This window comes from Macrobrachium rosenbergii, chromosome 16, assembly GCF_040412425.1.
Source record: "Macrobrachium rosenbergii isolate ZJJX-2024 chromosome 16, ASM4041242v1, whole genome shotgun sequence".
Lineage (NCBI taxonomy): Eukaryota > Metazoa > Arthropoda > Malacostraca > Decapoda > Palaemonidae > Macrobrachium > Macrobrachium rosenbergii.
The window spans coordinates 5638653-5652997 of NC_089756.1; the positions used below are offsets into that span (position 1 = coordinate 5638653).

General features: G+C 40.3%; 1 protein-coding gene across 1 annotated transcript in view; it reads right to left on the reverse strand.

The window, feature by feature from the left end:
• LOC136847070 (latrophilin Cirl-like) overlaps window positions 1-14345 on the reverse strand; it is a 608429-nt gene that overhangs the window by 37940 nt on the left and 556144 nt on the right. The window contains 5 exon segments of the mRNA XM_067118341.1: window positions 3645-3805; window positions 4436-4800; window positions 8771-9394; window positions 11505-12218; window positions 12748-12854. Coding sequence (XP_066974442.1) covers window positions 3645-3805; window positions 4436-4800; window positions 8771-9394; window positions 11505-12218; window positions 12748-12854 — 1971 coding nt within the window.

The following is a 14345-nucleotide window of genomic DNA, read 5'->3' on the forward strand; positions in this document are numbered from 1 at the left end:
TTCAATAACAGAATGTTCTTCTTTCCTCCTCTCCTTTCTTCTTTCTTCCTCTCCTTCCCTACTTCTTCCTTTCTCCCTTCTTTCCTTCATCTCTTCCTTCTTTCCTTCTTCTCTTCCTTCTTTCCATGCCCTCCTACCCCAGGCCTTCGGTCATTACCTGCATACGTTCAATACAAAAAGGCACACGCCTTGCCGAGAACGGAATGGTTCATTATGGTCTAAAACTCTAAACTGTCGGTACAAAAGAGAGAGAGAGAGAGAGAGAGAGAGAGAGAGAGAGAGAGAGAGAGAGAGAGAGAGAGAGAGAGAGAGAGATCCCTGATAGTGGTTTATAAAGCCATGACATACCGCTGGATAAAATTAGGGGAATACGGAACGGGCGAGGGTTGGAACACTATATAAAAGGTAGGGGCAAGGGTACAGGAGGAGGAGGAGGAGGAGGAGGAGGAGGAGGAGGAGGAGGAGGAGGAGGAGGAGGAGGAGGAGGAGGAGGAGGAGGAGGAGTGTTCCGGCAGACCGCTCAATCCAAACACATTAGCATACGAGTCTTTGATACATGAACGGGTTCATTTCCATACACAACGATTTCCAGCCAATGGGAAAAAAAAATATACCCCAGGTTCTGTCTTTTGATTTTATTTTTCGCCGATTAAACTTTTAATACCAAAATCCCTAAACAAATAATTCAACTAACATTTCCAGATAATGCCACACGAGAACGACTGTACTGGCAACAAATTTACCTAAGGTTTCTCCAGCATAGATTTAAATTTATAAAAATGTGAAAACAGATCGCAGTGGCCTGTTTGAATGCAATATCAGCCAACACAGTCATTCCAGCAATGTTATACCTACGGTTAAGTTGGACGAGAAACTTGAAATATCAAAAAAAATATTTTAATAGAAACGTAAATGACTTTTACCTAACATAAAAATTTAAAACAAAAAGTGTTCCCGCATCGGTGACAAGGCAACACTGTGCAAACACAAAAAATTCATAAATTGCCCAACAATGCACGTATCCACTCTCGAAGGAGAGAGAGAGAGAGAGAGAGAGAGAGAGAGAGAGAGAGAGAGAGAGAGAGAGCTCGTATTGCCTAGATACTAGGGTTCAAATATGAACTGTTCTCCCATACCTAATAGGGTCAACAGGCAATATATGATTACATGCTGTTATAAAACAACTTCAGCCGAATGAAGCTTCAATCTGAAAAACACATGGATGGTTTTAACAGGACAAACGTCAAAAGATTCAAAGGGTTTAAGGAACTCCGGGGCATAGTAATTCCACAACAGAATAATTAGGGAATTGGTAAATAGGTTGATGCACTGTAGTTTTGTGTAGTATGTATGTGTACATATACTTGCAGGCGTCCAGGGAAAGGCACTCGGTACAACTGATAGTTTATTGCTAATGCCGACGTTCCACAACTACATTGTTGCATCTTCAAGGCTGAAATACAGCGAGTTGACTCTCAATAATTATTCATAAAAACATTTATTATAACTAATTAAAGACACTACAGTATTATCTCATTTAAAATGTTAATTCTTTTAAAAAATATCAGAGATACCATGACACAAAGACACTAAAAGAAGGACCTACCCAGTAACAAGGAGAGAATAAATACAAAACAAAACAGAAATAGAAGAATAAGGAAAAAATAAGGTAACGAAGATGCAACAATACAGTTGTGAAATGTCGGCAGTAGCAATAAACTATCAATTGTATCGTGTGCGTTTCCCTGGACGCCTACGAGCAGTGTGTGTGCGTGTGTGTGTGTGTGTATATATATATATATATATATATATATATATATATATATATATATATATTATATAAATTATTAACCAAATTAACACATGATTTATGTATCACACACCGCCACAGGTGAAATAAAGGTACGAGGTGTATGTCCTGACTGGTGTCGACCTTGTTTCTAAGCCATCGACAAATAACTTAGAAATAAAAGTCGAAACCGGTCAGCCTATACCCCCGTCTCTTACTTTTTCACCTGTGGTGATGTGTGATACATAAATCACGTTTTAATATGCTAATATATATATATATATATATATATATATATATATATATATATATATATATATATATATATATATATATATATATATATATATATATATATATATATATAAATAATATACTATATTGCTATATTGCACATACATAAAATGACAGAGAGCTAATATATTCAAACCACTGTTAATCTGTTACCAGCAACTTCCATCTTCTCAGTGAGGGCTCTACTTCTCTTTTTATTTCCGACTTATTTCCAGGGGCACTAATATCCTCAGAGCAATTAGCCGAGGACAAAAAGCTTCCAGGAGGCTTCCAGGGGCTTTCCTGAGCGCGAGAACCTCCCGTCGGAGCGGTCCAATGCATGTCATTATCTCAACCCGCAATCGACAAATTATAACATCGGGTGCATTAATGAAACGTTACACTGTGCTGTACGCTATCAAGAGAGAGAGAGAGAGAGAGAGAGAGAGAGAGAGAGAGAGAGAGAGAGAGGACTCGTATAATAAGGCACACAGCCAAGCAATGTTGCCATCAGGGTGAGAGACAGTTACAGAAGGGGAAGTGATGCTTGCCACCCCGAGAGCGATAATGATCATCAGCTGATTACACAGACTGGGCGAGGAAAATACGAGGACAGACCACCCTTTACACACGGGGATAATATTAAGTGAGCGTCGACACCTCGAGCGTGCTATCAGTTATGGGATCGATGCTCTTATTAGAACGAGTTCAGTCCAGAGTGATGGCGGGAACTTTAAAACTATTAACAGTCACACAAACAGCTTTGTACTGCGTTTGTGAGATAAAAAAAAAAAAAAAATTAGAGACACTATCAGCTTCAAGTACTGCACAAGTAGATGGTCCCTTTGAAGAAAAATGTTGGTCTGCAATACCGTCCGTGCATTTAGAATAAAATATAGAAATAGCCCAAAGGGCAAGCGCTGGGACCTATGAGGTCATTCAGCGGTGAAAGGGAAATTGACAGGAAGAAGGTTTTAAAAGTGTAACAGGAGGAGGATACCTCGCAGTTGTACAACGAAACAATATTTGTTAGAGAGTGGAAAGTCAGATAAAAGAAAGAGAATGTGAACGGAGGTACAGTAAAAGGAATGAAAGAGGTTGCAGATAGGGGCCGAAGGGACTCTACAAAGACCACTTAAGCAATGCCTAAAGCGCACCACGTGAGTTGCACTGACAGCGTACTTTCCTAAGGGGGTCCGTGCATTGAATAAATAATGACAAAATCATCGCTATTATTAAGAATAGCCGATCTTACGCTACGCAATTATGATAAATCAGATAGGATACCTTGTGCAATATATGAACAGCAGTTACAATAAAAACAGCGAAAGTACAAGAATTTACAAGTACAACAATAAAAAAAATGAGTAAAAGAAGAATTTAAAAGTACGAAAATAAAATAAACGGAGTAAAAGAAGAATTTAAAAATAAAAAAAAAATGAAAGAAGAATTTAAAAGTACAAAAATAAAACAGAACAAAATAAAAGAAGAATTTAAAAGTATAAAAATGAAAAAAAAAAATAAAAGAAGATTTTAAAATTACAGAAATAATAAAAGTAAATAAAGAAAAGCAAAGCATTACCTGGTCGTGTAGTCCCAGAAGACGCAGGCGGGATTGGTGACGTTCACAGTCCTTATCATCGCAAAGGTCAGGACCACGGGCTCCGAAAGTTCGATGTGACGTCCGGCCCCTAACGAGGCTGACAGCACCCGGGAGTTCAGCACTCGGGTCCTGTTGACCCCCTGCGACGCGTCCGAAAAAAAATATAAATAAATATATATATATATATATATATATATATATATATATATATATATATATATATATATATATATATATATATATATATATATATATATATATATTACTTGAAAAGGTTTCAGCTTGGCTGCAAGAAAGAATGTCAAAGAAATAACAATGAAAATAAAAATAAAAAATATTGAAAATATTGCTAGATAATATACTTTTTTACAATGAATGACAAAATGTGTACTTATTTTTACTGTCCAGAGAATGTATAAAGAACAGGCACGTTCACTATGAAGCCGTAAAATATTCAACAAACATAATGAATTCATTATTACTATCATAACTACTATTTGGTGAAGCTCATCGTCTACCTATTCTTGAACAAGAGATTACAAGACTATTATAACAAAAGATTAAAAAGCTCAGAAAAATCTTTCTTCAAAACCTTTTCGGTTGAAAACCAAATCTGCTGTCTAAACTTATGTTATCTATACCAATCAATGATAACTGGACCAACAAAAAAAAATTGATGGTTTGGATATTAATAGAATCTCTCTCTCTCTCTCTCTCTCTCTCTCTCTCTCTCTCTCTCTCTCTCTCTCTCTCCCCTAGCGGTCCCTCACCTTGAAGTTGAAGTGATAGATGCCGCCGTTGGGCTGCAGCATGTGGTGGAGGCCGTCGAAGCTGAAGAAGACGATCTTCACCAAACCATTGTCTGCGTTCTCTAACATCGCCTCCGGGGGAAGAGTTATGGTGTCCAGGGGCACTTTGGGCGTAGCACCGCCGCCGCCAACGACGTCCTGCGGGAAATCGGACATCGGCGCCGAGGGAACGGTGTCCAGGTAGGAGGAGGTGGTAGCCAGAGGCGCCGTCGGCGAGGAGGACGGATCTGAGGGCCTCGTAGGGGCGGAGGGGAGCCAGGCCTCCCCTGGGGAGGGGAAAGACACGGCTACGACGTTCCTCGTTTCGAGGACTTGCAGACGTAACACTGGAAAACGAAATATAATAAAAGAGTGAGTCTGATTATAATCAGTACTGCTGTCAGTTACAATTAAACGGGACGTGTGATTCCATACTACCTATTTTCAAAGCTACTTTATATATATATATATATATATATATATATATATATATATATATATATATATATATATATATATATATATATATATATATATATATATATATATATATATATATATATATATATATATATATATATATATATATATATATATATTTAGTTTTTCAATTAAATGGTACGTGTAATTCCATACTATCTATTTTCAATGCTACTCCATTTATATATATGTATATATATACATACATATAATACATACTGAGAATTGAAATACTCGAAAGCTCTCGTTCTGCATATATTTTTAATATACATTCACACTTACATCATTGTGGATATCTTCACTAATAATAATAATAATAATAATAATAATAATAATAATAATAATAATAATAATAATAATAATAATAATAATAATAACCACAGGAATCCAATGAAATTTTGCAATTTGTCCTAGTATCCACTTGACAACAGGAATCGCACAAGTATCCCTAACGGGAACGTACATCATTCCTACAAAATTAACAGGAATCCTTCAACAGCAGTTTCTTACAAAAGAAATAGAAGTTTACTCAACAAGACCAGGCCTGAAGCGACGCACCGGGGCAGTGACATACTTCTGTCACATTTTAGTGAAATGTCAACCAAGGCCTTTCACGGTCTACAGACTTATGACACTACAAGAGAGAGAGAGAGAGAGAGAGAGAGAGAGAGAGAGAGAGAGAGAGAGAGAGAGAGAGACAGAATTTAAGCTAAAGGCCAAGCGCTAGGACCCGTAAGGTCATTCAGCGCTGAAACGGAAATTGACAGTAAGAGGGTTTGAAAGGTGTAACGGGAGGAAAACTGGCAGTTACACTATGAATCAATTGTTAGGAGAAGGTGGAAAGTCAGATGGAAGAAACAGAATAAGAACGGAGGCATAGTAAAAGGAATGAAAGGGCTTGCAGCTAGGGACCGAAGGGCGCTGCAAAGAACCTTAACTAAATGCTCACAGTGCACCGCGTGAGGTGTGCAATGACGGCACTACCCCTCTACGAGAGAGAGAGAGAGAGAGAGAGAGAGAGAGAGAGAGAGAGATTTATTTTATCCTACAATCTTGGAGAGAGAGAGAGAGAGAGAGAGAGAGAGAGAGAGAGAGAGAGAGAGAGAGAGAGAGAGAGACTGGATTTCCTGCGCACATACAATAAAGAGACAATTTGTCTCAAATTAATACTGAAGAAACACAATCAAAACCAATGCAATAATTACTAGCTGTGTGTTTAATACTCATCTTTCATTTAATCTACTTCGCTGAAATTATAAAAGACAAATATTTAAAACATCGAGAAAAGGGTGTAGAGAAACTAAAGTAGCATACAGACATGAGGAAAACACATGGGGTCTCTACCCCTTAGGAACTGCAGTAGTCTGTAGAATTATCATTAATGACTATCACATTCTCCATAGGCAGGCCTACAGCCTTATCGTTAACACACACACACACACACACACACACACACACCACACACACACACTACCGCAGCCATGCCCGTCAGACATGTGCCTTGGAGCGTCAAAGCATCACAAACAAGCGACGCACACACAGAGAAGTCCCCCTGACAATCTCCCCTCCACAGATATTATTAGGATCCCCCTTGTTCCTTTGTAGCTTCCTCCACCCGCTCTCCTTCAGACCCCCAAAAGACTTTCAACATTGACAACCCCCTCCCCTCCTACACCCCCTGCCCCAACCTTAACAGAAAGGCCTGACTAGCTTGCGGCAGGAATCAGACCTCAAATCAAATTAAAGCCGCTGTCCCAAAGAGCTTCTGGGTAGAAAAAACAGGGGGCAGCGCTCTTTTTCGTTTTTTTTTTTTTTTTTTTTTTCACACGGCAACATTTTGTTTCTCTAAACCCCTCCCCTCTTCGTGGGATGGGTTCTTTCTGCCCCTTTAAGTCAAGTCAGTTATCTTTCCGATACACTCGTTGACTCCAAACGCTCTCGCGCCTTATTGTGACCCTATACTATTCTGACGTGTGGCTGTTAAATGTTCAACATATGTAAACTTTTAAGGTGTTAACTTCATCTTCTTCTGGACTTACCAATTGATCAACTTTATTTTTCTGATGTTTCCAAAACACACAATCACATACATATGGTGATAATCATAAAATCACAGATGATTTTCTGGTTATCTACAAGTATCCTTTCAATGCTGTCCATGAAAGATATTGAATTTCCACCTACAAAAATATTGAGATCCATCCTGATTATAAGACACTGAGATTGGAAAACTACGAAAAGTATTCCTGGATTGGGAATAAATAAATCTCACCGGTGTTGCTAGGAAAAACTTTCAAAAAACAAGGATATTTCACGTCATAAAACATTCCTCAAGGCAATCTCTTTATAATAAGGAAACATATTATCTGTTATAAAAAAAATATGAAAATATTCACAAACGAAAGACAAAATTCAATACCCATAACGTTAAGAGGACCATTTTACTCACGATGTTACTGCTTTTGACTGAGCTGGCTTCATGCCTCACGGGCTCTTGCTCATAAAGCAGTCAGTAAAAACTAATCACGAGTTGAACAACTTGGCAAAAATGTTTTTTTGGGTTTAAGGTTCGATAAACAGTGCCACATTCCGGGAACGGTAAATTTCGATAATTTTCTTCAGCAAGGCTCATTGATGTGTTGCGCCCTTCCAATAGGAACGTGATGTGGAAACTGATGTGAAACGTGATGTGGAACTGGGCAGGGTTAAAATTTGTGGGCGACAGGAACTGGAGGGCACTTATGGCCCACATCGTGTTATTTCCGTAAAATATTCAGGTAACCACTCTCTCTCTCTCTCTCTCTCTCTCTCTCTCTCTCTCTCTCTCTCTCTCTCTCTTCAGCATAAGTGCAAAACGGATTTCATTTTCCTGATCGCGTTTAGTTCCAAAGACGGTTCATAACTGCACATCCGCCGACCTGACCATTCCAAGGTCAAAGAGAGTAACCTCTTACCCTCTTCTTACTCTATCTCGTAGTCAGGAATGGAATAGAATGGAATATAAAATTTAGGCCAAAGTTCAAGCGCTGGGACCTATGAGGTCATTCAGCGCTGAAAGGGAAAGGGAAATCTGGAGTAAAAAGGTTTGAAAGGTGTAACAGGAGGAAATCGTCGCAGTTGCACTATGAAACAACTGTTAGAGGGCGGAAGGTAAGATGGAAGAAACAGAATATGAACGGAGGTACAGTAAAAGGAATGAAAGGGGCTGCAACTAGGGGCCGAAGGGACGCTGCAAAGAACCGTAACTAATACCTACACTGCACCGCGTGAGGCGCACTGATGGCAATATCCCCTTACGCGGATCACGAAGTCATGAGCAAGCAAAACCATAACTAACACTTTGTCCCAAAGTGGGAGAGGTCTCTGTATAAGAGTCTCACGAAAAACACGAACCTAGAAGTTTTTAAAATAAATACGTATATTCTTACTCCTTTCAAACATTCCCTGCATAATTTCAACACATATGCATCTGGTAATCCTACTACTCTACACCTTCGCAGTTGGACTGCTTGATAATGCCCAATCAATCAAATTTGGACAACTTCACTCTCACTACATCTAATAAGTTTCATTGTATAATTGTTATACAGTTCACTGTTGTAACAGCAATGTACAAAGCACATAATATCCTCAGAGTCTTGTGACTGAATTCTCTAAATTATAAGAATAAATTAATTAGTCAATACATAATTTTACCAGTGTCGTCTGTCAGGAAAACAGCACAACAGGGCTCCATAAAAGGACTCCTTACGACGCGTCGGCGTGCATTTTATTCATTTAATTAACATACACTGCAAGTAAAGTAAACCGCAAATCAAGCAGCACATACAAACTTACATATGTTAGACTCTGCGTGGATGACTGTCTTCTCCTGATGCAGATTATCGGCCAGAAGGAAAGCGGCTTCTTCTAGACCGAGCAAAAGAGCCGTGGCGGCTGCCTGGTGTTCCGGGGGGCGCAGATCTCCCCACGCTGCCCTCTGACGCCCCACCAAGTGGGAACCCGTGGCCACGACGGCGCCCACCAATTCGGTAACCATGGCCTCGCGTTGGGCCCGGTCGGGGAAGTTACTGACGTCCTCTGCCATGCGTTGGGCCAGGCTGTTGATGAGGCTGGCCGTGGCCGTGACGTCGCCCCCATACAGAGCCCTGGACCCGGTCACGATGGCTAGGTCGTGAGCCACGGCTAACACGGCGTCGCTGGCGTGCGCCCTCGACGTGAGCGTCGTCAGCCACACGCTCCGGCATTCACTCAGATCGGCCGGGCCGGACCAACCCAACGGGTTGCAGGAGCGTCGCGCCCACCCGGAGGCGCCGCCGGGGCACGGCTGCACGGCAACCTCTCCTCCCTGCGTCCAGTTCCAAACCAAGCTCCTGTCCGACGAAGGAGGGCACCAGGAGGCTTCGTTGCCCAGGGAGGCGCCTTCCGTGACCGGGACTTCAGCCCGTACAGGCCAGGGAGCTGTTGGAATACAAAATGGAATTTCAGTTACTCCTTCACAGTGCATTGGGAGGTGGGGACAGCTTCAGTCTCTGTAATCCTCTTACATCTATAAAAAGTTTCACTCATCAATGGCTTGAAAACAGTTATAACATGACCCTATTCCTACAACAAACACTAAATCAATAAGCAAATCAAGTCGATTAAAAAACAAGGACTTACTAACAGGCTAAGCTAGAAAAGGGCTCCAGTTCTAAAGATAATGTCATGGTCACTTTCAAGACCTTTGGTCATAAACATTCCAACTTCTCGAAAAATTTAAGGATTGAGAGAGAGAGAGAGAGAGAGAGAGAGAGAGAGAGAGAGAGAGAGAGAGAGAGAGAGAGAGAGAGAGAGAGAGAATTTAGCCCCCACGGATTTCTCTTGACATACTTAAAAACAAATAAATAAAAAACCCGATACGAGAGTTTTTAAGACTCGAGAACATACGAGTTATGAAATTTTCCATTTCGTTACAATTACTCCGCGATGATATTTTGCAAAATTCGAACAAAAATTCTAATTACTTTGCCTAACTTTTTGAGACCGAAATGACACTACCAAAGAATCAAACGAAAAACTACCGGTAAGATAATAATAATAAAAAAAAATAGTTATACAACTGACAAACGCGATTTTGACAGCAATAGTTTGGGAACTTTCAGTCTCACCGTATGTTGGTGAAAATAAAATGGTTCTCAAAGATAACTCCTAAAGGCCGCGTTAAAATATAATAAATATCTTAAATAAATCCTAAGTATAAAAAATAAGCCCAAAATCATTTAAAATTTTTGAAATATTTAAGTTTGAAAACCTCTATTTTCATTTTACACTTTACAAAAAAACTAATCTCGTCAACATTCTTGTATCCTTTTTGGGGAAATCTGAAAATATAAAAATATATCTTTAATGCGGAATGGAATTGAAAGAACTGCTCTTTTAAACTTAAGAGTTGCACCCAATAAAAATAGCTTTCATTCAGAGAACTAACGTCAAGTGCAACATACAAGCGTACGGGAAAAGATCTTATAAGGACGTGTACTACAGACTAGAAAACAGTGCAATAATACATGCTGTGCATTTACCGAACAAAAACGTGAAATACGTGTGTTCGCAAGGATACAAAATAAAAAAAAAAAAAACTAGAACATAGAAAACCCCTCAAGAGAGATTTTCATATCAAGTTTCACTAATGGTATCTACGATAATGCTACGTAGACATTTACTTGGGTGGGGAAACAAGTGTCTAGTTTACAAAAAGGCTCATACACATTGTCTACAGATTGTCTACAGGAATGTACATACTGGTGTCTAATTTTCTGACTAGGCATGAAAGAGTATTTTATAAAATAGAATACAATATAGATTATAGGATTTAGGCCAAAGGCCAAGTGCTGGGACCTGTGAGGTCATTCAGCACTGAAACGGAAATTGACAGCAAAAAGGTTTGAACGGTGTAACAGGAGGAAAACCTCAAAGCAGCTGCACTAAGAAACAATCGCTAGGAGAGGGTTGAGGAAAGTAAGATGGAAGAAAGAGAATTTGAACGAAGGTACAGTCAAAGAACCTTAAGTAATGCCTACAGAGCACCGCATGAGGTGCACTGGCGGCACTACCTTACGGGGCATTTTTTTTTTTATCATGTATTAGGAACTCCGTTATCAAAGAACCCTTCCGTAGTCTTCGCCACTACATCCCACAATGGATAAAAGGAAGAGGAGCTGTAACATTACCTGCAACCATTTCAAGAAGGCTTATATGGTCCTCCGGACACCTCCAAAAAGGTCCCCTCTTCAACTTTTCAAATATACAAAATGATACAATTAAGAACACACTGTTTTGGGGGGTGGGGGAATTGAAAACATGCTTCGAAAAATCTAAGAAAAGTACGTTCAAGCTACAGGAAAAAAAAAGGTTCCTTTCAGTCAAGATCAATCAATACTCTACTGAGGAAACATTCATGAGAACTATTCAAGTTAGGAACTGTAAGTGGTGTTGACATCTATTGAAGGGTATTTTTCTTCAAATCACTACACAACAGGAAAAAACTTCTTCTGAAGGCGAATACATCGGCTAACTAACTAACTCTTACTTGTTGTCGACACGGGACTCGACGGGAACCTGTCGCTCTCGACGGCGTCGTACAACTCCGTCGGAGAGGCGTCGTCGTCTTCGTCGTCGTCCTCGTCAGCGGCCCCTTCGCTGTTCCCTTGGTTACTCAGGCCGGCCCCGCCGCCGCCGCTCTCTTCCGCCGTCGGGGAGTCCACGGGGCTGTCCAGGTTAGTCTGCGGCTTGCTGGTGGTGGTGGTCGTGGTGGAGGGCGGCTTTGCCGTGGTCGTCGTCGTGGAAGTGGTCGAGGTCGTGGTCGTCGAGAGCGTCGTGTTCTTCGTCGTGTTGGTGATGAGCCAGGGCGGCGGCCTCAGCGTTGTCGTCGTGCTGGACGACGCCGTCACGGAATGGGGCAGGTCCTCGGCGGGGGGTTCCTTCACTCTGTTCTCGAAGGGCAGGCCCTCTTTGCCGCTGAGGCCACCCACGCCCCCGCCCACGCCGGTCGCGCCCTCTCCTCCCCCGCTGGCGTTCTCCCCACTGTCCCCAATTCCATCTCCACCAAGTCTGCTGCCTTCTCCAACACCGAAGGGCCCTCCAATACCACCACCACCACCAGATCCTCCGACGGGAACGCCGCTACCACCTTTGGTCGGGGGTGATGGGAGAGGAGGGTCGTCCTCTGTGATGGAGCTGACGGTCGTTTTGGTGGCGATGAACCAGGGCGGCCGAGGCCTCGCAGTGTGTGACGGGGGGTTCACTGAAACACCCAATTATTACAAGTTATTCACTTAAAATCAACGTTTATAATGTAAAAAAAAAGAAAAGAAAAAATACTGTAAAGTTTTTAATAATGTACAATTAAAAACAATAATGTATAATTAAAAACAACAATGTAAATAAAGAAAACGATAATGTAAAATGATAAAAACAATAATGTAAGCTAAAAAATGTAAATTAAAAAACAACAATAATGTAAAATTAAAAAAAAGCAATAATGTAAAATTTATAGAAAACAATAATGTAAATTAAAAAGCAGTAATATAAAATTTAAAAAGAGCAATAATGTAACAGCACGGGCTCTTGCCCTTGAGTAGTCCGTAAACTAGTTCTTGAACTGACAGTGCAAAGCACAATAAAACTGTTCACAAAAATATCACTGACAGAATATGTAAGAATTTAATGAACCATCAAAACCAAGTGAACAAAAGAAACATATTTCAGAAAGGAGACACCCGTGAATGCATGGGTGCTGGCATGTGCACGTACGTAAACTAAAACATGCTTACCATCCACACACTGAAAATGTGCCTCGAGATATTTTAGCGTCCCGGGACAAGGGTCTCCAAATCCTCGCGTAGATGCTGCTACACTGCAGTTTTGCCTTTGACTGCACCTGCAGAAGATAAAGAGCATGGATAAGACAACTTATTGAAAGGGGAATACCACAAACAAACAAAATTAATTTGGCCAACAACGGATCTAAACTCTCGGTACGGACAATCACCGAACTGTAGGCGCCCCTACCATTTGAACCCCAGTCCAATAGGGACATAGGAATATTGGTAAAGTTCTCAAGCTTGGTCTGATTCAGGGGACATGGGTCACAATGAACCCAGTGTTACTGAAGAGAGGTGAACAAATGAGCAATAGATTCGAAGGATCTTAGAGTCTCATTTTGTTATCGTAACAAGAACGCCATAAGGAATAAATACAGATAATTTCAGAGCCTCGCACTGGAAAGAAAATGACAAGTGTAATCACGGAACTTGTAATTCTCTCTCTCTCTCTCTCTCTCTCTCTCTCTCTCTCTCTCTCTCTCTCTCTCGGGCCATGAATCATTTACAAGCTAAAACCACACTATTAATAATAACGGCTGTATGAATACGTAAAACGGTAGCGGCTGGGCAAACACTTCAAACCTAATTAGGTCACACCTGAGTTTTCGAATATCAAAATGGACAATTGCTCTTCCTACCGACAGGGGTCATGGATCTACCCACCCCTCCCCCTCCCCTCAACATCCCTTCCTACCGAAGGAGGTTATGGGATACCTATCCCCAAAACCCCAAAACTCCCAGGGCCAAGGGAATCCTCCATTTATTAATATTATTCAGAGATGAACATTGTTCGTATGGAACAAGCCCGCCACAGGGGCCATTGACTTGAAATTCAAGGTTCCAGATATTATAGTGCTCAAATGAAAGCAATAGTAGAAAGTAATATTATTATCATCATTATTATAAAGAGGATGAACCCTATTCACATGGAACAAGCCCGCAGGGGCCATTGACTTGAAATATGAAATACAGAAGGAAGAGATCAGTAATTAGAAAAGAAAAAAATAAGTTAACAAATGACTAAATAAACAGTTCTTCTACCGTTTAACGGCAACCCGTCCATTCCTCATAAAAAATTGTTATAAATGAGTTACCAGCCTCCAGGGAAATATAAGGAGACATTAAAGACTTTCTCTCCTTAATTCCAGGATTCTGATTTTTTAATATGTCTTTATTATGAAAAACCAGCAAAATTTAGTTATACAATCACTCCTTAAAGATGTTTCTTGGTTTAAAATCCCAGACCGCAGAAATCTCTTTTCTTATTTTCTTTACTTGGCTAAGTTTTATTCCCTTAAAACTTAACACTGACTATCACTAGCCTTGACTGAGATAACTTTTTTCCCAATATTGTTTACCGTATACTTCCAGAGATTCAAAATATAAATTTATATACTTATGGGATAAAAGTATATAATTTGAGTTTTCCAACAGAAACCTATTCTCAAAGCTAAGTTTATACAGCAGTGAACCAAGACTTTTCACATGGAGCTTAATGAAAGGGAAAAAAAATTGGTCAAAAGTAATTTAACAGAGGGGGAAAAACT